The 26,907-nt window shown below is 46.9% G+C and overlaps 3 protein-coding genes across 3 annotated transcripts; 2 read left to right on the forward strand and 1 right to left on the reverse strand.

Annotated features, from left to right (window-relative positions):
* Positions 1 to 991: 991 nt before the first annotated feature.
* Positions 992 to 12,691, forward strand: LOC123030946 (centromere protein S-like). The gene is made up of 5 exons (XM_044445304.1): positions 992 to 1,060; positions 2,444 to 2,567; positions 3,824 to 3,857; positions 6,949 to 7,015; positions 9,929 to 12,691. The coding sequence occupies exons 1-5, from the start codon at positions 992 to 994 to the stop codon at positions 10,082 to 10,084; spliced, it is 450 nt and encodes a 149-aa protein (XP_044301239.1). The 3' UTR covers positions 10,085 to 12,691.
* Positions 10,118 to 16,982, forward strand: LOC123030984 (cortistatin-like). Its single transcript, XM_044445360.1, has 4 exons — positions 10,118 to 10,143; positions 12,666 to 12,818; positions 13,151 to 13,213; positions 14,764 to 16,982. Exons 2-4 carry the CDS (start codon positions 12,693 to 12,695, stop codon positions 14,977 to 14,979), a joined length of 405 nt encoding a protein of 134 aa, XP_044301295.1. The 5' UTR covers positions 10,118 to 10,143; positions 12,666 to 12,692; the 3' UTR covers positions 14,980 to 16,982.
* Positions 16,983 to 18,601: 1,619 nt separating this feature from the next.
* Positions 18,602 to 26,784, reverse strand: DFFA (DNA fragmentation factor subunit alpha). Its single transcript, XM_044445359.1, has 6 exons — positions 26,670 to 26,784; positions 22,798 to 22,959; positions 21,691 to 21,830; positions 21,090 to 21,279; positions 20,792 to 20,946; positions 18,602 to 19,945 (listed from the first exon to the last, which is right to left on the reverse strand). Exons 1-6 carry the CDS (start codon positions 26,782 to 26,784, stop codon positions 19,742 to 19,744), a joined length of 966 nt encoding a protein of 321 aa, XP_044301294.1. The 3' UTR covers positions 18,602 to 19,741.
* Between the last annotated feature and the right edge of the window lie 123 nt (positions 26,785 to 26,907).

Raw genomic sequence — 26,907 nt, forward strand, 5'->3', positions numbered from 1 at the left:
GTCTATCCTGCAACCTTATATCACGGTGTGGTTGGTCTTCAGAAATAATGAACAATTGGAGGAGACAAAAATTACACAGACGTACAGAGTACACACTTGGACCATTGGAAGACCTATAGGTAGTGTGACACCTGGTGGCTAGGTTAGATATTTCATTGCAAAACTAGTGTTCAGTTTGATTCTCAAGCCTGCAGCCAGCAGGAAGAAGGCTTGCTGCTCACAGCTTCCTTGAGCCAGGTGGGTTTGGGACCAGGAGACAACGCAGGTCAAGAGGTATCCTGTCACAGGTTCACTGAACAAGAAATCCCACCTGCAGCCTTTCAGGAAAGGCCTGTATCCTATAACATCCAGAATGACTGAGTTGGAAAACTTAGGAGTAACTTGGTGCCATCCAGGCCTGAAAAGGTTGGGGAATAAACATGTATAGGATTGCACCTTGCGTCAATAGATGCACCCATTGCAATTCATTTATTTATTGCTTGTTTATGCCCTTCAACAGCCATACATGGCTCCCAGAATGGTTAACAGAAAAAGGCTGATATATATGATTTTATCAGCTCCCTATCTCAGATCCCAAGAATCACACATGGCATTTGAGATGGGGAAATGAAGTAATCTCCCCCTCCCAATTCCAATATTTTATTATTTTATTATTTATTTTTAATAATAATAATAGATGGGATTTGCGACAGGGCACAGAAATAGCAATCGCATTTTCCCACCTCCGAGCCCAAAACCAGGAGAGATTTGGGGTGGGGAAGTGCCATTCAAAAGAATGCTGCCGCGTTTCCCCTTTGATCCGAGGCGTAGCAGTAAAGCGGCGGTCCGAGAGGAATTCAGCGCGTCTCGATGAACGACGGAAGCCCGCGCGCCAGGCGGTAGCCATGGCGACGGCGTCGCCCCGCCCACGCCCCGCCCACGCCCCGCCCCTTCCGCCGCCGGGCGGGAAATTCGAGCGCCATTTTCGCTGCGCCGCCGCGGAGGCCTCGCCATGGAGCGGCCGCGGCGTGAGGAGGAGCAAGGGGCGGCGGCGGACGACGGGCGCCCCTCCGACGTGCAGGTGCCGCTCGGGGTGCCGGGGCGGGGGCGCGCTTGTTGCAGGCCGTCTCGGAGCATGTGCAGAGCGTCACCCGGCTGGGGAGGTGTCAGTTTGGACCCTGGGTTGAAGGAGCCTTCGGGGGGAGCCGTGGCCGCGTCAGACGGGCGGTTCGCGGCGTATCTCAACCGGCCGAGAGCCGGCGTGGTGCAGCGGGTCGGGCCTGCGCGGGGCTACTCGGGCGCTGGTCCCCGTTCGGCCACGGAGCCCGTTGGGGGACTCGGGGCGGGCACGGAGCCGCAGCCCCGCCTGCCTTGCAGGGTGGTTGTTGTGGGGATAAGATGGGGAAGAATGAGGTGAGCTGCTTTGAGTTTGTAAGACAAAGGGGATATAAACCTAATAATAAATAATCTCTCAGTATGTGGGAACCAGAAAAAGGCCCGTAGTTTCCATCCTTTACAAATCGCCTCAAAGACGTGCTGACTGGGTTTGGGCAACATGGTAGCTCACACTCAAGGGTGAAGTGCGGATTGTTGTGGAAACGTGGGCTGTTCGCCATGGTTTATTTTCATGGCTGGGTTCACAGTCAAGATAGCAGCCCCTGTTTCAACAACAAGGCATGCTCGGTCTTTGAGTATATGTTACCACGTTGCCTGAATCCGTTGAGTAAGTTACACAGTACATTAAGTAAGACTGCAATTTAATACATGTTTAGAGAGAAAACGCTCTTACAACTTCCAGCATTTGTAAATCATCCTAGGTAGTCCTTGAGTATTTTTTTAAAAATACGTTAAACATGCATATTTAGTTAGAAAGGTGTCTTACGGCTCCAGTATTGTTGGCCAGGACATGCTGCAATTTATAGGACTTTCTTCCATCCAAACTTGGATAAGATTGCATCCTAAATGAACAAAATGTATCATTTATCATTCAATAGATTTATATAGGCCGAACATATTTAAAATATATGTAAGATAATGCATCTCCAAATGACAAGTGTTGAGAGTATGCAGATTTGACAAGAACTGGTACATAAGATACGACGAGAGATGCATAAATATGTGAATAGTATATAAAAGGACAATATGAGATAAGGTGTAATTATTAACTGGCTGAAAAAATGAAGAAACTGCAAGTTTAGGAACAATAGCAGATTAGTCTAAGAATAAGCAAGATAGTGCAGTGTGGCTAGAAAATAGTAGTTTTGCACAATTTATAAGAAGACACTTCTAAATGACCACCATCAGGTGCTCTTCTTTATCTGCTTGTGGCTGCAACAGTTCAGTTTCTCCCAATAGTTGTGATTCCCCCCAGTCAAACACTATGGATTGACAAGTTGTGTGCCTATGAGGACCAATCTGTGAGTATAGAAAGTTCATTATTCCTTGTTCTGTTTTGTTTTACCAGAGGCTGAAAGCTGCTGTTCATTACACCGTCGCTTGCCTCTGTGAGGAGGTCGCAGAAGACAAAGCAACACAGTTTAGCAAACAAGCCATCGCAGCTATTTCTGAGATCACCTTCAGGCAGTGTGGTATGACACATATTTTATGCATATCTATATTTGTGAGTAGGAGCAATAGGCACTTTTTAAAAATACAGAATTGGAATTAAAGATGTGGAGAACTGATTCAAGGATTCATTTGTATTTTCCTAGCACTAGAGGGAGTACACAAGACAAGTTCTGAGAAATGTGAGCTTCACCACTGCTTTATGTAGCTTTAAATGTGTTTCTACTGCTGTGTGTGCTCTGAACATATATGAGTGCTTGTTTTCTCAACCTGAGGCAGCATTCACCTACATTTTTTTGAAGAATCAGTTCTGCATAAAATGCCAATACTGTGAAAGTCGAATTGATTCCAGTGTATCTCAAACTTTGGCTAACTAAACATTAAGTGCATTTGTTTGAAGCCAAATTTTGCTATTAGTTATTTTGATCAATAAACAAAAGACACTCTTTGGAAAATGTGGCCTTTACCTTTTCAAATCATCAGTGATTACTCTGTCAAATCAATGAATACTGAGTCTCTAGGAACAGTAGTGCCTGTAATTTGGTGAAAACATTTTTGCTATAAATTGCTGCTCTTGGGAAGATGTTTGCTACTTAGCTGTTCCCTGGCCTTCAGTCGCCTTGCAATCCTTAACATTCTTTCCTCACATTTCTTGCCTCCTAGTCCTTAGTTTGGCTCCCAGAGCTACTCCTGACTCTGGACCTAGGGTGAAGTTTACATCCTAGTCAGAATGGCAACCTCCTCTGTCACAATTTTGGCTGCAAACTGACAGCATTGTTTTACTCAAGAAACAGTGCTGGTTTGCACATTACAACAATCCAGAGTAGGGGTCGCTGTTGAATTGTGATTATTGTTATATGCAAACTCTGCATTATAGTGTGAATTGTTAACCTTGAACAACCCAGGAAGAGAACCTATGGTTTGTTGTCTGGGTTGTTCATGATTAACAAAACATAGTGCAGGATTTGCATGTAATGATAACCCCAGACTGAGCAACAAGCTTTGATTCAGTAACAGTCCATATTCAACCTGGCCCATTTAAACAGAAACACAGATTTCTGTAAGGTTGCGCCTTTGCCTTTGATCCCACTTAGTCAGCCGACTGAATTCAGAATCATTTGCTTCCAGGTAGACATGTTTATCATAACTCTGGAAACCGTACTGTATTATACATTGTGTAACTTTAAAAAAGTCACCTCATATACTAACAGTACAATTGATCTTAGATTCAGTCTTGAGGCAGAAAAGAAATTTAACTACGTTTTATTTTTATTTTCAGACATTTTTGCAAAAGACCTTGAAATGTTTGCCAGGTAAGTACAATAGAAAGATGTAATACAGTAAATAGCCATTGTGTTTCTTTTTCTGGTGAGAAGACGAGAGATACAAAAGCCCCCACCCGCTCCTTTGTGCTTCCTAGAGTCCAACCGATATTCGTTGAAAACACAGCTTCGCTTTGGCTATTGTGCTCTCTTGGCCAAACTTCTATTATTTTGCAGTCTGAAGGGCACTTATTTGAACATCCTCTGTCTCAGGCTCCCAATTCTTCTGAAGCTTTGTTGAGTACTTGACTCAAAAACTGGCTGTTTGTTCCCTAAATGTGAATAGCTCTCAAGGACCCTGGATTCTTTGGCTGATTTTTCTTCTGCCTATTCACTCTCAAAATTGCTCTGGAAGCCAGCGTAAAGTACAAAAATGTATCTGCACGACAGAGACAAAAAAGTAGATTGCCTAGAGGATAATGAAGCCTTTGTGTCAGCTCTTGCTTCCTAAGAGCAGCCTGGTGGGTGGATTGTGTTCTGCCTTGTGTAATTGCATGCAGGTGTGTGCCTAAACCACAGCCCAACACAGTCAGAAGGTCTCCTTTTGTTAGTGGCTTGTTACCCACAGATAGAGCCCCTCGAACGGGTGAATAGGCAGCTTGTTTTCTTTTTCTGAAAAGTGTGAGGTGGCTTCACACAGGATGGGCTCACAGCCAGTGGATTTGGAACTGGAAGAAATGCGAAATGATTGCATGATGTCCTTTTACGATTCCGTTTGGCTTCTGGAAGCTGAAAACTTTTTGCCACCTGTAAGTAGGGGGTTGTCAGAAGTACTTACCTTTCAGAGGCAGCTGCTTGCTGAGTCTTTGCTAGCATCCCTGCTCTAGGTTTTCTCCTCTCAGTTGCCTAGATCGGTGACTTATAGGGAAATGTAGCAGGAGGAGCCCCAAATCTGTCTTGAGGTGCCTTTAAAACATGCTGTACATCTTCCCTATGACTCAGTCCCTTCCCCTTGTAGCTGTTTGCTCCTCAGCTGACAGGCTTCCTGCAGCTGCTGGGCGCGATGGCATGGACATGAGTGCCCCACACAATCTCATGGCATGCAGCTACGGACCTAAACCTGGCTGGTGTCAAGCAGGGAGGGGGGCACACTTAAATCGCCACAACAGGTCATCTAAGTGTTGTGCAGGCTGGGAGGACTGCTTAGGTTTCTCTTGCGTCCCCCCTGCACCCCCGGTGCTGCTTTCACCCGGACTGGCATGTCCATCATGGAAATCCCGAGGCTCAGAAGCACTTCCCTTAGCTATTAAATGGCTGCTTCCCCTAATAACTGTCTTACATCCATGCAGTTCTCTGCACCTGGGCCTTTGCGATGCGGTGGCTGCCTGACTAGAAGCTTGCTTTGGCTCTGCCTGCTGCCTGAGCATCTCTTTGGGTGGTATCAAGGCCATTCATCCTGTGTGTGCCACTGGCTCCACTGATGTCCTCAGTTTATGCTTGGGAGGTTGTACGATGTTCTCTCAATCCTCTAGTCCAGTTCATACTTGTCAGTGGCTCTTCCAGAGCTTTTGTAAAGCTTAGTCCATGCCTTAATCTTTGCTATTCCTACCGCTGCTTTTTTAGGTCCTGTTGTCCTCCTCGCATCCCTGCACCGCCACATGTTGTCCATTTAATGCGCAGCCTGTGCTGTGCAGACGTTCTGGCCCACAGCTTTCATAATCTGTCATTTTTGGCTACTGCTGAATGATGCAGGCTGGATACCCCTGTGCTAATAGAACGCTGCTTGTTGGAGTTCTCTATGTAAGAAGTACTGCAGGATCAGACCGTCTCCCCGCCACCCCCCGGCATAAAGAGGCTGCCTGCGTTTTCATTTTTCTGGGTCACTGGAGGTCAATTTGTGTGCTACAAATTACAGTTCCAAATCAGCATCTTTATATAACAAATGCATCAAGTGGGACTTGAATGACTCAGAAGGCACCTGGCCTTTCACAGCAAGTGGGCATCTTCCACCAGCTTTGTTCAATTTTGCCTGCAGGGGCTTGATGAATTTACACCCTCCCTGCCTTGAGAAAATCCTTTTATTTTTTGCTTGAGTTTTTCTGCATCCACTATTTGGGGAGGGGCTTTAGCTCAGTGGGGGAGGCCCTGTTTTTCATGCAGAAGGTCCTCGGCTCAGTTCCCCAGCATCTCCAGGTAGGGTTGAGAAAACCCCCCTGCCTGAAGCACTGGAGAGCTGCTGCCAGTCAGTGTGAACAATACCAGTCCGGATGGAGGAGTCTACCTGCTGCCATGTGCCATAAACTTGAATAAGCTTCCCTGTCACCATGTATGGAAAAATCGGGTGTGGAAGCAGCAGTGGCACAGGGGCTGCTGACTAGGCGGGGAGACCGGTCAGCAGTGGAAGAGAGATCACTGCAGGCTCGGTAGCTGTGCCCACTCGGCCACGCAGGTGGCTGACTGCCTCGGGCAGCCCGGTTGAAATGCTCCCTGGCATAGAAATGTTATAATAATAATAATAAAAAAATAATAATTTCCAGAAGCGGCACGCAAGTGTGAGGCTTCAGCAATGGCTGGCTCCTCACAGGAACCAAAAATACGACCCCAGAGGCTCTGTGACATAATGCGGACTTGCTTACCTGGGTTCACAAAGCGCTTTGAAACATCCCCAGAGAAGATACTGTGACTAGCGGAAATCAATTTATTTTATGCATTATTTATTTGTTGCGTTTGTATCTTTCCTTATCTTCCAAGGACCCCCAGGCGGCATATATGGTGGTCCTCCTTTTCGCTCTATCCTTACAACACCCCTGGAGGAAGGTTAGGTTGAGAGGCATCGACTGGCCCAAAGTTACCCAGTGAATTTCTTGGCTGAGAGGAGACTCGGACCTGGATCTCCCAAGCCCAACACACTTAGTCCACTGGCTCTCCCGAGCTTCAGAACTGACCTATCGATCAGGCAGGATCTAGAAAGTGATATGAGAGTATTTAGAATCAGCCAAGGAGAAGGTGTTGTGTCTATCCCGCAGCCTGGCAGTCAAATAAACACTTTTACAGATTGTGAATAGCCTGCTATTCCACTGGCACTAGTAAACCATCCCATAAACTACCTGTGTCTTGATAAATTTGTTTCTCCTTTACACAGGCATGCAAAAAGAAGCACAATCAACGCAGAAGACGTGAAGCTTTTGGCCAGGCGGAGCAATGCATTGGTGAGATGAGATCCTGGATGTGGTTTTATCTCTTGCTGGTGGGGCAGCATTTCTCCTTGGGAATAGCTATTGCTTCCTCCATCAAATGCCACCCTGAGAAGTTTCACCCTCTCTCTGCAGCCCCTCCTTGTTTGTTGTGCTTCTCTGAACACTGGATTCCTTCCCCTGGGCTGCCGGTGGCTGGAAACCTGTGCAATAAAACAGGGTCTCTTGGTAGCCTCAGGATGTACTTATATGGGAATAAGGTTTCAGGGCTGGAACCCACTTCATTAGGTGCTTGTAGTATTATTTTAAATTTACAGATCTCCCTTCCTTCATTGTGTGTACACACACATGCACACAGAGAGAGAGAGAGAGAGGGAGAGAGAGAGAGAGAGAGAGAGAGAGAGAAAGCCAGTCTCTCTCTCTCTCTCTCTCTCTCTCTCTCCAGGAAAACAATATAAACAACATCTGTCCCAGATGACCATGGTATTTAAAAAGTAGCACGTGACATTGCAGGCTAAAACTCACAAGGTAAGCTCAGAGACTCTTTGCAACAGCAGCTGTTGTATCTCAACAAATGTAGAGGGGGCAAAAATGGTTTTGATTGAGTCCTAAATGCCTGCAGCCAAATTCTGCGGTTAAATTCTAGTCCGGCAATCCCATGCTAGATTCACCCTTGCCAGTTGTTCTGTTTGAAAAGAGGTGACCTTCCTGGGGGACCGAACCGTTCTCGGAGTCTTGGACGGCTTCTAGGCACAGCACCAGAATTGCATGGCTGCTCTTGGCAGCAGTTCCTGCTTACCTTCCACCTTACAAATGCAGGATGTGATCTCTTGTCACTTCGCATCTCTGCCTCAGTGGTTGCTGTTTGCAGGGGCTGAAAAGTTCAAAGCAAAGTGACATCTCTTGATGGGTTTTTCTTTTACTGCATGTTTCTGAGAGGAGGAGAAGGAGGACTGGGGATGAGCTGTTGAGGGGGGGGGGCTGTGCCTGAACAGCAGCGCCCCTGCTTTTCATTCAGAAGTCCCGGGGTTTGATCCCCAGCATCTTGGTAGGTCTCTAGGGCTGCTGCCGCCTGTATGTTGACAATACTGGCCCTGGCTCAGGATGAGGCAGCTTCCTCCGGGCCATCAGGCTGCCCTTTTCCCCGGCAGTCACATGTGATCCATAACATCTAGTCCTGGTCCGGCATCATTGCTAGTTTGCAGGTTGACCACTTCTGCAAGGCCATTTAGGGTAGTATTAATTCCAAGTTATTTATAAGCTGCCCTATAACAAAAGCTTATCTGGGATATGCAGCCCAGATAAGAAAAGAAAAGAAGAAAGCAGAGCTTCGGATGTTACGTGTTTCTGCTAATTTTAACCTCCTTTGGACAAGTCTTCCATCAGTGAAATATGTTGCTATTTCCGAAAGGCTTGTGGGGGTGTGCAAAGGGTACAGCTGAGTTGCGTCTCCTTGAAGCAACAGCTGCAGTGCAGCTTAATTGAGCGTGAAACATTTTGTCAAGAAGAGAAAGACGATTGTGCCTGTCCACACTCGAGAGATTGCAGTGGTGCTTAGTTGATAGTCCCTTGTTTTCGCTTGGTTGTTGTTAATGTTCTAAGATGGGAATTGTAGGGGACAATATTGGGCTACCAAAAGGCCTGGGGCCTCACTGGAATCTGCTATGTATAGGAATAATCAATAATATTTGGTCAATAATGAGCCCACTAACAAATAATGCTAGACCTCCAGAAAGTCTCGTGGTGCAATCTTGTACATATTTTCAAACTAAGCCCCACTAATGGCAATGGAATATAACAGATCTTTGTAGGCAATAATATGGCTATTGTGTGAAAGGTTATAATTAGTAAGCTTTGGTAGGGCAGAGAGCAACCCATTGTGTCCTGGTGGGAACCCCACTTCGCCATACTTCTATTCTGTTAGGGTTTTAACAAAGAATATGTATGTAATTATAATTGTATGTATAAACCCCCAACAACACCATAAAATAGGGGATTGATTGGAAATGAAAAGATAAAAAGTTACCACACACAAGAGTAATGTTTGTTTGAGTTTTCTTTTTAGAAAAACACAATAATAAACTTCTGACTTGTCATTTACCAAACAGATGAATCCAATAAGAAGGAATCATAAATGTTTTATACAGCAGAAATTGCCAAGAGATTCATTCAGCCTAATACCAAATTATTGCAAAATTGTCAGCGATCAATAAACACAGACCAAATTACTTTTGGATTGTTTTGCATCTAGTCTACATTTGGATGTTTTTACTTCTGGTTTATCAACAGGAGTTACAAACTGAACCAAGCTCCTCAAAACATCTCTGGTGTCCACATTTCTTCTAATACAACTTGCTAATATTGGGCCCCATTCTTTGTTTTTAAAGAATATCCCAACTAGCCAGCTATGACATCACAGTCCAGAGAAGGCTTTGGCTATTGGGCTGTATAGTAATACAATTATTACTACTAATGATGATGCTTGTATTTAGGAAAATAAGATGCCATAGACAAACTCAGTTTTTGTCCCTGAAGCCCTGGGTTATCTATTCTGGCCAGCAGCAGCTTTTTAGAGACTCTAGTGGAGAATAGTTTTCCCCACCCACCTGCTGCCTGATCTTTTTAAGTGGAGATAAACTGAGGACTTTCTTCATGGAAAAACAGGTGCCCTATCACTGAACTGTAATAGCTTACTATTTATTAATGGGAGTTTCCAGTCAATTGTTTACCTCCGCTCACAAATCACCACCTTTTCACCACCGCCCAAGACATGGTCAAATAGTTGCTCTCCTTTTACCCTTTCTACTTGCCAACCTTCTTACAAACCTGCACTGCTGCTTTCTGCTCTTTGGAAGACTTTGTGAGTGTCTCTTGTCAAATGGGTAACCCTCTGTGCCAAAGGAGACTGATAAAACTCTCTCTTTCTAGCTGGGGTACATCACCCAAAAGAGCGAAGAACTTGCGATGAACAACCAGGAACAAAAAGAGAAAAGGAAAAAGAAGTCTGCTTCTAAGAAAGGGAGACTCTCTGACGAACAGGAGGAACCGGCAGCGGTGGAGAATGACGATTTCCCCATGGCGTGATCCTCCACTTCTGACTCCATCAAGACTTTAAGCACAGATTTTCATCCTGCACAGTGAAGGTCTGATGCTGCCCTAAGATGTCCACTGGTGCTTGCTTTAGGGTAGAACTTTATACTTTTCACCAAGCAAGCATAATGATTGGAATATTGGTCTCAGTTTTTTGCAACAGATGTCGAAAATGGATGCTTTAGATGTTTTGGAAAGCGAGATTTATATAAATGGGAAGATGATAGCTGGGTTTTTTTTATAGTTGTATTCTTTAAGAAGGAAATAATGCTTATTAAAAGCAGAATTTATTTGCTCTAGGATATTAGTCATAAAAACACATGCTGATAGCTTGGAGGGCTTTAAGCCAGCCTTTTATATGTTTGAGGATATGCATTCATTGCTGTTCACTAGAGTTTTTAAAAAAATCTGTTAAATGTGCAATCCTATGTATGTGTAGACAGGAAAAAAAGTCCTACAACTCCCAGCATTCCCCAGCCAGCAAGGGTTGCTGGGAGTTGTAGTCATGTTCTGTCAAAATTTGCCTAGGATTGTGGCCTAAGAGAGTAATCCTAAGGGTTCAGAGGGTGTCTTTTATCTTTGCAGGGGCTTCTGGTTAATCTGCGCTTCCAGTTGGAGGATTGGGACGTTAAGTAGGTGGGAGTTGCTGGTAGCAGAGATGCAAGGACATGCGAGCCAATTTAGCTGGTTTTTGAAAAGAGAGCAGAACGAGGACACAAGAGTAATAGAACAGTTTCCTGGGAGCTGGGGAAGTAAGGATCAGAAACAAAAGAAAAGGTAGGAAGCACGAGGACTAGCAGTTTAAATGTTACTGAAGAGGAGATGACCAGAACCTAGGGCAGGGCTTTCAGCTCTTAGTGCAAATAATCTTTTGGGAAATGTAAGAGAGTGAATGTAAGGAGCCAACATTAGCCTGGATACGTGGAGAATAAGAAAAGGGAGACATGGGGAACAGCCCCCCGATTGCGTGTCCAGATGACAGCCTTTGTGGTCAGTAATGTGGTTAATGCAGAAAAGAACCATATCTGGCTAGGCTCTCTCTGCCAGTCACAAGAACTTTCCTAAGGGTGTGCACAGGAAGTATTTCTATATTCATCTTTCCCAATGCTGCTGCTACAGACACATCTTGCCTGCAGATTTTGGAATACACACAGAGTGTTTTTGTACTCGGTAAGACACGAGGTCCATCTAGCCCAGCATCTTGGTCAACCAAGTGCCTTCAGGACGCCCGCAAGCAGGGCATGAGAGCAATCTCACTTTCCTCTTTTTCCCCCTCTCACCTGCTGTTGAGTGGCACTTTAACCTGGAGGTCACCTGTAGTCGATTTGATTACCAGCCATCCACAGACATTAACCCCCCTACATAAGTGTGGCTGCCCCTGCTTAGGCTAGTGACCCTGGGCCATCTTGCAGCAGTGAAATTGCACAAGAATTGTTGCAATGTGCACAGAAGCATTTTCTTTTGTCACGATGTTGAATGACTCCCAGGTGTAGTATTACGAGAGGAGAAAAGCCATGTAACATGTCCACCATGTAACATTGTATAATTTTCTATTAAGTCCTAGCTTTGAACAGCTTTGCCTCATTGCTCATCCCATCACACATATTTGTGATTCCTAGTTTACTGAAGGGAGCTGGTATTTGAAATTTTATTTTCTTCGGAATCCATGTTGGGAGTCCATTCTAAAGTACACCTTGCTACTTATCCAGTGATAAACCCAGAAACAGAGCGGGAAGGGGCTGTTGAGGCCAACCCCCTGGTTATTGTAGGAATCCAGTTCAAAGCAGCCCTGACTAATGGCTCTTGAGTCTCTGAATAGCTGCTAGTGACAGGGGGACCATTCCTTTCCTATGCTGTTGGTTCCATTGCCTGACTGTCACAAACTTCTGCCTGATGTTCAGCCAAAAGTGAACATAATTTGCACCTATTATTTGATCTCGAACAGCCTTGGATGATAAAGAAGAACTACAGCCCCGAAGATCCTCACTTCTTGCTAGTTGGAATTTTTGAAACTGAATCGCCCTCTTTGTGATTTCGGCTATTCCAGACATGATGCCTAAAAATCCTAAACAAAGTTCCAGTGCGAAGTCACAGAAGTGAGGCTTCTTTTCATTCCGAGTGCATCCTGAGGCCGTTGTTTCAGTTTTCCTTATAATGCTCAATAGACTTTCTTCCTCCCCGCCTGCGAAACCCACCATTGTGATTCATTTGGTGCCAAAATAACCTATTTTGTACTTGTACGAGTCGCAGCCATTATGGGAATAATGGCGAGGAAATGAGGTTCAGTCGGGTGTTGTTGTTTTTTTTGGAAATAAAAATGCATACACAGCTTAAATTAACAGTAAGTGTTCTCTAATGGTATTGGCACCCAGAGGCACTAATTAAGGGTTAAAATCACACAAGACGCCCAATTTGGGGGCTTAATTGCTCTCCAGTTCGTGCGTCATTCCCTGTGTTCGGAAAGAACGAGGTGATGGTGGCAGCCATGGAGGGGGGGCTTGCTTTATAAACACATTGTTGGAAAATGTGTGCCCCTCCCCATCTCTAAAAAGTACAAAATATAACTTGAATGCAGGTGTAGCTTGTAGCAGGATCGGATCAGATGGCACTCCTTGCGCATCCCCTGCTCTGCCTGTTTCTCCTGGTGCTCAACGCCTTCTTGCCCATGGGGGCTGCCGTGGCAGCTGCTTTCCCTATTCCAGACAGGCTGGTGTGGAAACACAGCAAGGTAAGCTGAAAACAGGAGGAAACTTGCTGGTGGGGCTAAAAATCTGGGGAGAACTGCAAGCCTAAAAGCCACCTGCACCTTTTGAATATGTTATGAGCCAGCCCTAGCAATAAAACAACAGCTTTATAGAGCATTTAAGTCCTGTTGAGTTCAGTAGGGCTTACCTGCTAGATTACAGGTAAGTGGATATATTTTAATCAGCAGGGGAAAGCAGATAAATTTTCATGTAACAATGTCATGTCTTTTTTTAAGGGGAATTTGTGTTCTAATGCGTCACTGATACGAGGACAAAAAAGAGACAATTAAAATGCCCTCTTTGTTTTTACTAACAGCACAATCCTATGCGTATTTACTTTGAATTAAATCCCACTGTTCTCAATGGCGCTTCTTCCCAGGTAAGTGTGTACAGAATTGTTACCATGTGCTTATCTGAGTTGCTTCAAAAGTTACCTGGTGACTTGGTAATGTAGAAATCATCGATTACTTTTACTGCACCATCCCTTGTACAAGGGTACATTACAGGTTTAACAGTCCTGAACAGACAGTGGAAAATGGATGGCAGGGAAAGAAATTAAATTGAGAAGCTGAAAAATCAAAGCGATCCTGTACATTCTGGAACCAGTAGATTACCCTAACTTGAGTTACCATTTTTCTATTAGTTTACTGTTCAAACCCCCTACTGGGCTACAGTTCAGTACTACTTGGGGCTGCCATGAAGCCTGACCCTACCCACCTTTTCTTGGAAAGAAGTCCTCTTGACTTCAGTGGGCTTTACTATCCGAGTATGAATGGTTTTCTAACCCTGATTCTTGTGCCAACAGGGCAATTGTCCCAGGCCTGAAGTATATACCCCTAATAAAGCCTAAGAAATACAAATATCCTGAAATACATGGATTCAAAAACTAACCATACTAACAGCAATAGCACTGACTTCTGAGTAAACATGTTTAGGATGAGACTGTAAATACCTCTGGCTAGGAATGTGGTTGCTTTTTTCCTTACTCCTCACATGTGACTGCAGGATTGCAGGCTGGGACCTTCATAACGAATGAAGCTCTTACACAGTATTCTCCTTTTAATATTATGACCCATTTTCTTTTTATGGTGTTATTTAGGACCGAGATAGGAACTTATTTGCTTAACAACACAAGAGTTCAGATACACTCCAGTTTGTATTTTCTGTGTTTCTTTTCCGGAAAGAACGAAACCTGTCACAAACACAGCTGAACTAAGGCATTATTGAAAAACTTGCCCTCAAATCATCATCCAGTTTGTCCCTGTGCATATATATGTGTGTATATTCTCATTCCAGTGTTCCTCATTTGTCGATATAATTGAATGCTGCTACGGGTTTTCAAAATGGCCATTAAAGGAGCCATTTTAAGAGTTTTCAACTCGGAGAGCTTGATTTAATATACCCTCTCTTGAAAAAGATCCAAGAACAAGTACATAAAATTCACCATTAAAAAGATATTTTTCTTCCAAATTATTAGATGAGCTACAGCATGGCAGCCTGATAGTTTTATTAGGTTGATCGCCTTTGTCATTATTTTTAATGAGACCTTTTGAATGAAGCGGAGGATGAACTGAATTATTCTTAAAAGGAAGTATGTGAAAGTGGCCCTTTTAATTTTTTAAGTGGGGTGGGGGGGGAGGCTTGGTTTGCCATTTCACTGAAGATTAATGCAAGTTGTGAAATGAGAGGAAAGGGCTTCTCTTCTGTTCTCAGGAGAAGCAGGAGGGCAGACCATCCTGGCTTGACGGATGCCCATCAGTAGGGAACTGTTGTAAGCCGTCCTGAGGCTTTTTGCGATTTAGGACAGCATATAAATATTTTAAATAAACTCAACCATTTCTGGCCCTCAGCCGGTGCTCTTCATGCTACTCTTGGTTGCTTCAGTATTCCTGGGATCCATGCCTAATCCACTTTCACTCTGTTTACCAGTCTCTCCAGGTCCCAGCCACCCTCGACCGGAGCGAACTCCTTGCCTTTCTCTCTGAGCTGGCCGAATGGGCATCCCGCATGAACGAGGCCCCCCTGCCAAGGCCAGAAAAGATGACGCCCGTCCCTCGGGAGGAGAGGACGCCCGTCCCTCAGCCCCCAACCCGGGAAAAGGTGCCCTGTAAAAACTTCTTCTGGAAGACTTTCTCCTCTTGCTAGTGGAACTTTCCTCCTGCACCAGTGGACTCGAGATGAGTATGATCAGTGACTGTTCCGTTCCTTTGGGAAAAATCCGTGTCCTGTAATTAGAGTTCGCTTTGCTTTTCTTGATTCTAGGTGTGTCTGTTCAGGACCAGCTCTGTGTGCTTGCATGGAATTCTTAACTCATGTGGGTGAACTTGCAGGATTTAGGGGTGCCCCATTCTTAGGTTGCGAAAGCAGCGTGCCCCCTGTATTCAGTGAAAAACCTTGCCCATTTCAACAGGTTGGTCAGAACAGCAAGTTTCACAGCGTTAGTACTGCTCCTACCTAAAGGGAGAAAGGTAATCCTAGCTCTGTGATGCGTTGTGTTTTGACTGCTCTTGGGTTGCTCTTAAGAGCAGGAAAGTGAGGGCTGTTTCCCAGTTATGCACTCAGCTCATGAGTACAAATATGAGGAAACATACCCCTTTGGCTTGGGCTTTTGTGTGTGTGACGGGCACGCACTTATAGATCTGAGGTATATAGGAACTACCTTATAACCAGCACTGTGCTTAAAAACTAAAACCATCAGAATAACCAGCTGGGGCCTTCAGCCCCATGGACAACTCGGTCAGCATGCTCCCTGCTCTTCCCGATGTTTATTTGATCACCTAAAATTGTTTTGAATTAAAACAGCTGCGAAGGATGGCCTGCCACAAAACACAGTGCTGCTCTCCTGCGTCATCCTGGTGTGGGTTCAAACGGGTGTTTGTTTTGGTTCGGTCTTGTAGCTCCGACCCACCCGTACCTTGTACTTAGGTTCTTGGACACGTTCATTTTCATTTAACCTCACCAATTGCCTCCTTGGAAACGAGTGTTTTGTGACCAGCTATGGGGACGTTAGACAGGTATTTTGTGAGACTCTCAGAACACTGCCTCAAAATTCCGCATGTGCCCCCACAGTTCCAAACAAGTTGAGACCTATGTCCTATGTATTATACATTAATTCTGCCATTCCTCCAAGAAACTAGGTGTGGTGCACTTGACCTTCCTTCTACCTTCACAACGACCTTCAGAGGCAGGTTAAATGTGCCTTGATTCACAGTTATCCAATAAACTTTGTTTGAGAAAAGGTGACCCTCAGCTTCCTTTAGCTTTAAGGTAAGCTCACTTCTGTACCCACCCAAGCAGAATTCTCTTTCGTAGTTACAGCAGACCTGTGCCATTTCTGTTACTTTGTGTGATTCTAATACCTCACCTCCTTAGCCACTGACAGTTCATTTCTGCAGCCTCTTCAGCTGCTGAGAGCTGTGCAAACATTGCCCACGTTGTTTCACGCACTTTTTTGCCACGCTATGACGACGAGCTAGCTCTGTTTAAAAGAAAACAATAGTTCTTTAAAAAGCCAAATCCTATTTTCTGTCTCTGCTTTTTCTGAACTTTCTTGGAACTGCAGCAGGCATACAGCTCTGGTCATGTTTCAGTGAAAACGCAAGTGTACATATGCAAATCCCAAAGTGAGGTGGTTAGAACTGGGGATCCAGTCTTCAGAGTTAAATGCATTTACTTGGAAATGAGTCTCGCTGATTTTGTTTCTGACAAGTGTGTGGAAGAGTGCCGTCTTGCTTTCTGTATACAGAGAGTTGAACATTTCTTAGCAGTGTTGGTACGATGATGACAAAACCTCTTCCCGACAAAACTGTAACTTCGCTTTCATTTAATGTTAGAGCATGGAAATTTCAAGAAATTGGAATGGTTGTGTGCATTTTGAAGTGTTCATTACCCAGATGCACAGACTGGAGTTGTTTGTAAAGAAAGGAAGGAAACACACACACATACTAACTGGGGAAGATTTCAGCTGTTCCTTACAGACTCTTGCCAGCAAGCTAAAAAATATCATTCCAACTCCCTGTTTTTCTGTCTTGAACTTGTCTCCCACTATCTTGGCGTGCAGAAATAAAACTTTGCTGTGCACACACGACCTTCCTGCTGTATTTTGTCCAGAGAGAACATGAAGTGTGGTTTCAGGCACATCCTTTCTTAGCAACATTTCATTTTGTGGAAGTGAAATTTGTCTGCAGGTACACCTGGTCCCTGTCTCCTCAGATGCACCTTCTCCTTCCCCCACCAATCATTTCTTGGCTTTTGTTTGGTTTCCCCCATGTTCTAAAAGGTTAAAATACTTCTAAGGATTAGTACTGGCAGGGAGAGCTTTTTCAGCTGAAATATGTTGAGATATTCGGTACTTTACACACATCTCTGTTGCTTTTGGACTCTCACCCCTAGAATGCTGCCCCTAAGAATTTTTCTGAAATTGAATTTGGCACTTGGGTTGACAGACATTCAGCACCCGGGATCTAGTGACTTCCAAAAGCACACCTGTCTCCAGGCATTCCTGGAAGATACATGAAGCCATCCAATCATTTTCGTGTGTGAAACGCATAGCGGAGACTTGCTGCCCTTTATCTCACTCTTCCTCTCACTGCCTCTTCCTAGTTGGTAGTTCTTTTGGCTAAACGCTGAAATGTCTGCAGTTGGGATCCTTTTACAACAGTTGTTGAATCTCAACATCTCACCAGAAAGCTCCCACTCCTTACTCCCAACTACCAGTTGTTAGGTTTTGTGCCTTTTTTTCCTGTCTTTCTAAAAATCTGAAAGGCTTAGCTGCTGGCATTAGGAGCTGTCAGCTCAAGTATGCTGATATTTTCGGCATTGCATCCTTGACCCTTTTGCCTCTAACTTTACCTCTCTTGTTTGGCTCCACTCATTCCTGGAATGCCGCTACCTGGGGCCAAATCCATCCCCAAAACTCGTATGAAATTGAGTTTAGTCCTTGGGCTCTTTAAAGCTCCTCTGAGCGCCTTTGATTTGGGTTTCTCACCCCAGCAACCACCTTGTTGGCTGGACTTTGTCTTCGTTCCAAGGGAAGAAGCTGAGGAAACTTTTCTATTTCTTGAATAGCTGGACTCAGAAACGCACATCGCAAGTAGCAGACACTCTCAATCGAATTTGCAACTGGTGGCCAAGCAAGCAGCGCAGTGCAAGTTTTCCAAAAGGACTGCGCACCGCGCAGCTGTTACCAGGTGGAAACTTTCAGAATGAGAGGAGGTACTTTTTGTACCTTGCTGCATGGCTGGAAGCAACAAAGGCCAAAGAACATCTGAAGAAGCACGCTCAGGCTTGCTCACAGTTTCCCGAAGATTATTTGCCACATTCCTCACTTGAAGTTCACATTGTTAAAAATCCCTTTTGGTCCACTGCAGAAAAGTCAAGCAGAAGCGAGAAAGCTGTTGCCTGCCTCTCGGCAAAATGTCACTTTTTAAAGCCAAAACTGAGAACTCTGTTGCTCAGATTACAGTTTCTAGGATCCTGCAGTGGCCAACTACAGGCCTCCCGTCCCACCTGGGGGGTCTGCAAACAGCTGCTGTGGTCAAGATCCGCCTCCCCGCTGCTGCTTCTCAGGAGTATTCTGCCTTTGATCCTGGAGGTCACACAGCCACCAAGATCAGCAACCACTGTTAGTCTTTGTGTAGGGCTGACCTACGTGCCAGGCAGACAGGGTATGGCTTGACATAAACACCCCAAATCCTAAATATCAGCAACGCGGTCTGCAGACAGAACTGTATCCAATAGTACACAAATGAACAGACACACAAGGAAAGGTGGTTAAATCACTTGTTTTTAACAAAACTAATCAACGGTGCTCTTTTGCTAATGCAAGTGGAGATGGCCTCATGACGCTGTATCCAAAGTGAACTGTAGGCAGCCTTAGTTCTTGTGGTCTAGAAACGCAAATTCCTGTCCTTCCCTGAAAAGGTCCCCTAAAGCTGACTCGCTCTTGTAGAAGCAGCACAGGCATTCAGGCCAGGATGCAGCGTGTGGTCTTCAGGCTCGCTCTGCACAGCCATCAGCCTCACTTCCAAAGGCCTCCACAAGCAAGCAGACCCACCTGAGAAGACGGGCGTGTTTCTGCCATGGCAGGCAGGGGAGAGTAAAGGCCCCTGGGCAAGCCACGCTCCACAGCCCCTCCCCTCGGCGAGGTGGCCTTCCCACGGGCTGCTGCTGCTGCTTCCCGTCCTTGGAGAGGGGCCCTAGCCCTGCCAACTCCTGGCGGTGGCCTTGGCAGAGGGAAAGAGAGTGGCCGTAAGAGAGGAGCAGGGCTTCTGCTCGCTTTGGGTCCCGACCCTGCCTGCCACTGACAGAAAACCCCGAAGGGAATATGGCCCCGGGCAGCGTGGACAGTGAGGGAGCTCCCGAACTCTGCAGTAAAAGGAAAGGAGAAAAACTGCTGTCTGGGGGGCACTGCAGGTGTGCTGCTGAAATACAAGGCACCTGCTTACCTTCTGCTTGGCAGTCAGGGTGCACCAGGTTGCTTGGGAATCGGGGCTGAGCAGGATACGAAGTATGGGAGGCAGAACTCTCAAACAACGTGAGTTAAGGCAAGCAGTGAATGGACCCTAAATTGTCTGCATGAGGCCAGGACTGAAGGAAATGGCAGCCAGAAACACAGCAGGGTTTAAAGTTCCAACTGTGAGCGCCAAGAACCGTCCTATTAAACCCAGCATTTTTGCTCGCCACACTGCAACAGCGGTACCATCGTCTTCAAAAGATTCCTCAGACGGGCCCTTGTAGAATCTATGCCAAAGAATCCCATTTTCCCTGGTTTGAGAGCTGACAGAAATACAAACTTGGTTGCTGACTGTCTCATCCTCCAAATCTGCCCCGGGATGCTCGGTTCTTGCTTTGAGAGGCACCAACGCACATGTGGCAAGCTCACACAGACGCCTTCGGCCGAGCCGCCCTATTTCTTGCGCTTCGAACTCAGCCACTCCCCCCACGGCAGCTTCTTCTTGCCCTTGGAAATGTTCCGCAAGGAGTGCAAAGCCTGAACTTGCTCCAGGCGCCTCGAAAGCTCGCCCTCGCAAGCCTTCTGCAAGGCTTCGATTTTCGCCATGTCCCAGCTCAAAGCCGCAGCAAGGGCTTCTGGGTCTTCTTTATAAAGCAGCTGCAAAGGAGAACAAAAGAAGAGCTTGCGTCTCTGAAGCTGAAAAGAGTGTGCTAACCATTGAACTCTCCCTCCGCTGTGCACTTCCCCAGTCGCAATCACAAAATCCATGGAAAAGCATACATTAAAGCAATTTGTCATCTGTAACGTTTTTAAAAACATTGGGCTGGGTTAGGGATATGAAGATCTGGTTCTCCTGCACTCCCCAGACTCACTTCCTATGCTCAGCCCTGGCCAGGAAGCAAACTAAGCCAAGATCAAGTCTGCAAATATTTGGGAATCCCAGTAGCTTCTTTGTACGGAATACCCAAAGCCTGCACTCACATGTGCAGAAGCAGAACCTGTGGACTCGCTTCCTGCTGAATCCCAACCCCAAACCAGATTCTTCAGGGTTCCATCACTGGGCCACCCTGAGGGTGACCACTCCCTTGCTGTGGCCTTCCAGGTCTCCCGTGGAGGCACCTGGGGGAGAACTTAGGTGGTGAATGGGAAGGTTTATGCTGGGAGATGCACCTCACCACGTACTGCCACGTCGCTCGTTTATTTTAAAAAAGAGTCACAGAAGTTGTGAGAGGACAAATGGCTGCAAAAGGATCCTGACTGGAACATGCTGCTGAAGCTAAAGCAGGATGAGCGACATGGCAACCAATTCAGCTCCAAATAGGTGGCCTCCAGCGAAGTAAGGACCTGATCCCAGCTGCGGGGGTGGTCAGTTTTCTTTGGGGATGCATCAGGACCGTGTTGTCCCGCTCGCTCTCTCCCAGCGGGGAGCTTCATCTCAAGGCAGAACTGTGTGACGCAGCATGCCCAGCGATGCCGAGAAGGAGGGGCTGCGTTTTGACCTACCTCTAAGTCTTGACTGGCCAGGCTGAGCTCTGGTGCAGGCTTTTCTTTGAGCGCGGTCAGGATATGGCTGCCAAGCGCAGCTGCGGTTGCATCGCTTCTAGTGTTGCTCCCAGTGTCAACCGTATCGGTTCCCTCCATGGCGGTTTCCTCCACTTCTGGTTCTTTGCAGGAAGGAGAAGTGCGCGTTTTCAGAACATGGCAACCACAATGATTCAAAGAGCATACTCCCAAAATATTACCCCTTTTTTCTCCATCACTTGAGAAACCCGATTACGTTGTCAGCCGATGACCACGTTACCTTCCGCCTTGGGTACAAGGTGGTCCTCCCTTTTCATTGCCTGCAGGTAGAGCTCCAGAAGCTGTCGCGACTGGCGTTCCTCTTCCCTCCTGTCCAGCACTTGCTGAAGGGTGTTCTGCAGTGTTTGGATTTTAATTTGGTGCTCAGAAAGTTCTTCAGCCAAACTGGAGCACGGCACATCAATCAGCACCTATAGTAAAACAAAGACCAACCTGTGAGAGACTTCTACCTAGCAGAATTGCTTTCTGCCACTGGCCCTGAGGGCAGGACCAGTTCTCAGGGCTAAAATTCCAGGTGGGTAGATTTTGGCTGAACATTAGGAGACATGGCTCAGCATTGCAAGCGGTTTGACAATGGAATTGGTTACTTAGAAGGGCTGGAAGGACTCCATTTCTGGAGATCCTAAAGCAGAAACTGGCTGGCCATTTGTTGGAGATGGCTAGAGCACTGGCTTTCTGGCCCTTAGGCCAGAGGTGCTGTGAAAGAGGAGGGTGATCTGAAGATGCCTTTTCATCCTCTGTTACCCATTTCTGCAGCTAGCAAATAGATGTCTGAAAAGACATATTATCCGTGGACGTTCTCATCCCAACCTTTCCTGTACCTGCAGGTCTTCCTCGGACATCAAGATGATGGCCGAGAGGTCATCCTTCAGTTGCCTGGCGAGGCGCTTCCATTTCTCTTCACTGCCGTCAACTCCATCTACCTCCACAGCCTCTCCCTCTAGCCACGCTGTGCCACCATCTGGAAAGAGGCACAGTCATGAGCGTAGGAGGTGGGAAATCTTCTTACAGAACTTTACAAGCTAGGAGTTTGATGCCCCAGAAACTTCATCAAGTAGTAAATCCATTTGTCTTCCATGTGGCAAAAAGCTGACACTGTTGCCGTAAACAGAGGCACTCACAAAGCACCAAAGAACCCAACAATTTACATCGGGATGTAAATGGTTAGTAGCTGTTTAAACTGTTTTAAGTTTCATGTATTGACATTTTCCGGGGTATGTTATTATTTGTGGTTTTTATTGTTGTGGTCAACCACCCAGAGGGCTTCAGCTATTGGGTGGTCTAGAAATTAATTACATACTCTTTAATACCAGTGCAGGGATATTGACTGGGAGATAGATAAGGGTTTAAAGCTTGGAACTTTTTGCGGTGAAATCTCATTAGCCAAAGAGGCCAAATGACAGAACTTCTGATAGCCAGCCCCATGCAAAAGTCTTCCCAAGCTGCTTATCTGGGTGGCGCAACCCCACTAGGAGAATGCCAGGCACCTATTTCCATACATGAGAATCACTCATCCAAAGGGACGCGGGTTCAACCTTTCTGGTCTTCTAAGATAAAAATAAACCATGCATGAAAATCATGATCTGAAGCCACGTCAGTGTGCTGACAGCGTAGTGTAGTGGTCAGAATGTGGGACTGGGACCTGGGAGACCTGGGTTTTCTTCCCCACTGGGCCATCAAGCTCACTGGGTGCTTAGGGCCAGCTGCTGACTCTTAGCTTGATCTACCTTACAGGTCTGTTGCGAGGATAAAATGGAGAGCAGGAAGACCATAAATGCTATCTTGGGCTTCTTGGTGGCAAAGAACGGTGGCATTTCAATCTCTTGCTATTCGGGCGACACAGATATACGCTATTCAAAAGCTGAACCTGGGACACGAGGGTCCACCCATCTTAGACGGTGCTCAAGTTCTGCTAGATGCCGACTCACCTATACTGCTGCTGGACCACTTCTCATCCTTCAGCAGTGCCACGAACTTGGTGTTTGGCGGCAGACACAAGAAATAGTCTTCATCATCCACGATAGTGCCATCCTCCGCCAGTACCAAAGTGATGGGCTCTGAGGCCTCGTTAATGGCCAGGAGATCACAAGCTACAGAAAAGGGAAGATCCAAGTTATCCGTAAGAGATCCAACTACGGATAACATTTCTGTATTCATTGTTTAGCTTATTTATAAGGTAGGCGTGTTGTGCAGTATTCACAAGGACCAAATTCCATTACGGGGAATCTCTCAGGGGCGCTGGTAGAAGACGCAAAAGCAGGAGAGTAAACCCCAAAATTCCCCAGTATATTTTAGCTTAAAGCTTGTATGGCAGGCAATGAATTTGCTACAACCGAAAGTAACCCAAGGTCAGAGCTGGCACCCTGCCCTCGCTCCAGCCTTGCAGCTGATGTGGTTCTTTCCACACTGGCTGTGGCTCCGAGGTCAGAAGGCCAACCTGGGAGAGGTATGTGGGTGTTTGGGGGGGGGGCGGGGGCAGAGGCAGGAGCAGCTGGGCTGCACTGGGGCACAATGTGTCCTGGCAGTGCCTCAGCCTCCCCTTGTGTGCTGAGGCAAAGAGTATCTTGCCAGGGCCCAAAGGAGTGTGGAAGCGGCTCCTGCTTTCCATCGGATGCCCATAATCCTCTGAGTTTGGGAGACTGTGGGGCAGCTACACTGGATGATGCTAAATGCCTCGGGAGAAGCATCCCGAGCATTTTGAGTTGCCCCACAGGTCTGGAGTTGCCCACCCCTGAGCTCAAGAAGCCTCGACACACCGGCGAAACTTCACCCAGACCTTCACTCATAGAGGAGATGGTCTTCACAGGGAAGCATTTCAGCAGTTTCTTTGCAACACCCTAATGCAGGAGTGTCACATAATTTTCATTTTGTGATTAGAGGGCCAGATTTGGACCTCAGGTTTGAGTTTTCTACACTTGTTATCAAGAAGCTGAGAGCAGAAGTTGCCCTGTAGAAGGGGGAAGGCAAATTGTGGTCCTCCACATGTTCCGGCCTACAACATCCATCATCCGCCATTGAGTTTGCTGCTGGGGCGAATCGGAATCAGAGACAAAAACATCTGGGGAGGGGGCACAAGATGTGCTACACTCGCTAGCCTCTTTCCAGGGGATTTGGAAACGGGTCCCCCCCCTCCAAACCTACACATACAAGCTGGGAATTAAACACGGAACTTTCTGGCTGGTATACATGTTTTCTGCCACTGAGCTCTGCCCCTTCCACAACTTGGACACGGCAACAGAATGTTTCCCAGCACCACTAATTGTGCCAAAGTTTCTCCGGGTGCCATTTTGCAGCTTATCTCCACCCTGTCCTGCCAACATGACAAGACGCTGCTCGAGAACGCTGGGCAGTAAGTTGAACCCCGGACATCCTGCGTGCCGCTCCGCACCTTATGCCCTTAGGCGATGGTCATCCTTTCCTTTTTAGCCTGTGCTGTGGGAAGCGCTTTAATCAGGCAAACTTCAGGTGTGCTGCTGGAGGGACTGCCTAGGAAAAATAAGTCTACCAAGAAGGTAAAATTACAGCCATCTGTATCATTCTGCTTTGTAAGTTCTACTCTTCTGCCTTCTAGTTTTATTGGATAAGCTACAGATGACTAATAAGGGCCATTAAAAAATGGGTGGGATCCAGTAACATTTGCACACGCACTTGCCCATGGACAAAAGACCTCTGCAGAGCAACAATATGCTCATACCCTGAAACTCAGCTCTTGTCAAATTGGATTAGCAAGAGAACTCGGGACAAGAGGAGCAATCCTAGAGTCTCCCGATATGTAAACTTTTCCGGTATCATGGCGTGATAACGCCACACAGCATATTCAAGGAGGCTGTAGGGCAAACACCCAGAATTCAGTCATACAGGTTTAGCTAGAGATCCTTCAGCCAGTGGAGCTTGTAATTCCTTAACACAATTACACTTCAACAAGGGTTTCGTCAACACCTTGTGAGCGCAAAATATTTAGCTCGGCAACTTTCCTTCCTTCACTTTCTAGCCCAAGGCTGCTTCCCAGAGCCATTTCTTCCCATAAGAGTCTTTCCCTGCGACATTTTCTTCAACCTCCACCCCTCAAATTGCCTTTCCTTGTGGTTGTGCTACATCCAGAATCCCACTGGCCCAAGATACTCAGCTGCCCCTTCCTGGCTTTTGCACTAGCCTCCACGCTCTCTCTTCCTATTCAGTATTTCTTCCTTTTGTTTACTTTTCTGTATGGGAAAAATGAAAACTAAGGGTGATACTACACACAGCAGAGTGCACGGATCTATGTATGGAGAGGCCCTTCCTGGGCAGGAATTTTATAAACTCTTGGATGGTCCCAACACAGCATTACAAAAAGGGACCCACTTGGATGAAGGCAGATCCGGTTCTTCCAGCTTAATTGCGGCACAGTGTCGCTGAGCTCATGCCGAGAGAGAGGGAGAGCCCTTGCCTATTGGGCCATACAAAAACGAATCACATAGAAACACCCTCTTGTGGGTTTCCCACTGGGGCCCTTGGTTGGCTGCCGCAAGAAAATGAATGTTGGGCTGGAGGGGCCTTTAGTCTGACCCGGAGGGCTCCTCTTAGATTGTTCCCTGTGCAGAGGAGGTGGGAAGCGGCGCTGACCCGTCCACTCCTCCCTGGGCCCTCCCACTCGCTCCTCGCCACCATCTTCCCCAGCTGTGCTTGCTGCTCATCCTCTTTCCCGTCCTTGCCCACTGGGCCAGCAGAGAGCCAGGGCGCGGGCCAGCCATGGCGTCTCCTGCCGCTCTTCTTCGCCAGCGCCGTTGTCTGGGTCAGAGCAGGCAGGCAAGGAAGAGAAGGCGTGTCTGGGGACCCTTGTCGAAAAGCCCCATTGCAGCGGTTTACATTAAAGTTCCCTCCATCAGCTTCCTGCACACCACCCATAGCTGCATAAACCCCATTTCCTTTCCCCCTTTCTTCGGTATCTTCCCCTTCCCTTGTGGACTTAAAAATCAAGTGCCAGAACTTTCCCTCATTCTAAGTGCCTTTTCCTGGCAGAAAGTTCGGTCCCCCACAAAATGCAGAAATATGCACAGCAGGCTTGCCATCTGAGAACAGCCCATGGGGCAGACTCTTAGCTTCAGCAATAGTGAATGTGCTAGTCTCTTGCATGCCACGTCTCTTGCCATTTTTAAAACAAAGGATGGCTTTGCCTTAGAACAACAGTCCTGTGGTACCTTAGAGACCAAGAGGTTTGTGCTGGCATCGGCTCTCACCTGGCACTGTCCTCCGTCACATGCAGTTTTTCACTTGTAGAGCCTTACCTGGCTTGGACTGCAGTACCTCATCTGCCATTAACCCACCTGTATGCCACTGTCATCACCTAAAAGAGGCTTGGAAGGCAGCAGTGAGGGAGGGAGGGGGCCTACCTGGTGACCCCACAATTATGGAATGATCTCCCTGATGCAGTCTGCCTAGTGCCAGTACTATTTTCAGCATCAGCTGAAGTCCTTCCTCTTCTGTCAGGCACTTGACGGCATATTATGAGGGTTTTATCAGTTCTTAAATCTTTTTGTCGCCTGTTCTTAGACATGTCTCCGTGTGCTGTCCGTAAATGGTTCTTTGCTTCTGCCGAGAGCCCAATAGGGTCACCCAATGGCATTTTTCTTGGTTTGACTTCTCCAAGCAAAGGCTTGCCTGCTCCTTGTAACTGGGCCTAGGCTGCAATCCAACTGGTGCAGCTTTAGCGGCACGGGGTTGCTGCGACAGGGCAAACTTCACCGGCAACACCTCTGCTCGCAGGGCAAACCCGGAATCGGTGGGCAGCCCCGGCTGCCCCCCACCCCCCGTAGTTTCTCACCCTTGCTCCGCAGGTCCCGGAGGCAGGAGGCTGCCACGCCGTGCTGCTCCTGTTGGCCATTCCGCCTGATCAGGCACTGCTTCAGCAGGGGGAGCCCCGAAGCGGCGGCCGCCATGGCTGCGCGGCTCTTCTGCTCCGCTACAGGAGGTTGCCGCGGGCATCCCGAGTCGGCTCTCCGCAGGCGGCCAATCGCAGCAGAGCTCGCCCCGCTGAGGCACCCTGGGAAGTGTATGCCTTT

This window comes from Varanus komodoensis, unplaced genomic scaffold (assembly GCF_004798865.1).
Source record: "Varanus komodoensis strain SLA01 unplaced genomic scaffold, ASM479886v1 scaffold48, whole genome shotgun sequence".
In the NCBI taxonomy this organism is placed as follows: Eukaryota; Metazoa; Chordata; class Lepidosauria; order Squamata; family Varanidae; genus Varanus; species Varanus komodoensis.

Coding starts and splice junctions, on each gene's coding strand:
- LOC123030946 (XM_044445304.1), top strand. CDS start 992: ATGGAGCGGCCGCGGCGTGAGGAGGAGCAAGGGGCGGCGGCGGACGAC. Junction 1,061..2,443: donor GGCGCCCCTCCGACGTGCAG/GTGCCGCTCGGG, acceptor TTGTTTTACCAG/AGGCTGAAAGCTGCTGTTCA. Junction 3,858..6,948: donor GACCTTGAAATGTTTGCCAG/GTAAGTACAATA, acceptor TCCTTTACACAG/GCATGCAAAAAGAAGCACAA.
- LOC123030984 (XM_044445360.1), top strand. CDS start 12,693: ATGGCACTCCTTGCGCATCCCCTGCTCTGCCTGTTTCTCCTGGTGCTC. Junction 12,819..13,150: donor TGGTGTGGAAACACAGCAAG/GTAAGCTGAAAA, acceptor TTTTACTAACAG/CACAATCCTATGCGTATTTA. Junction 13,214..14,763: donor TCAATGGCGCTTCTTCCCAG/GTAAGTGTGTAC, acceptor TCTGTTTACCAG/TCTCTCCAGGTCCCAGCCAC.
- DFFA (XM_044445359.1), bottom strand. CDS start 26,784: ATGGCGGCCGCCGCTTCGGGGCTCCCCCTGCTGAAGCAGTGCCTGATC. Junction 21,831..22,797: donor GTGGTCCAGCAGCAGTATAG/GTGAGTCGGCAT, acceptor GCCTCTTTCCAG/ATGGTGGCACAGCGTGGCTA. Junction 21,280..21,690: donor TGTCCGAGGAAGACCTGCAG/GTACAGGAAAGG, acceptor GTTTTACTATAG/GTGCTGATTGATGTGCCGTG.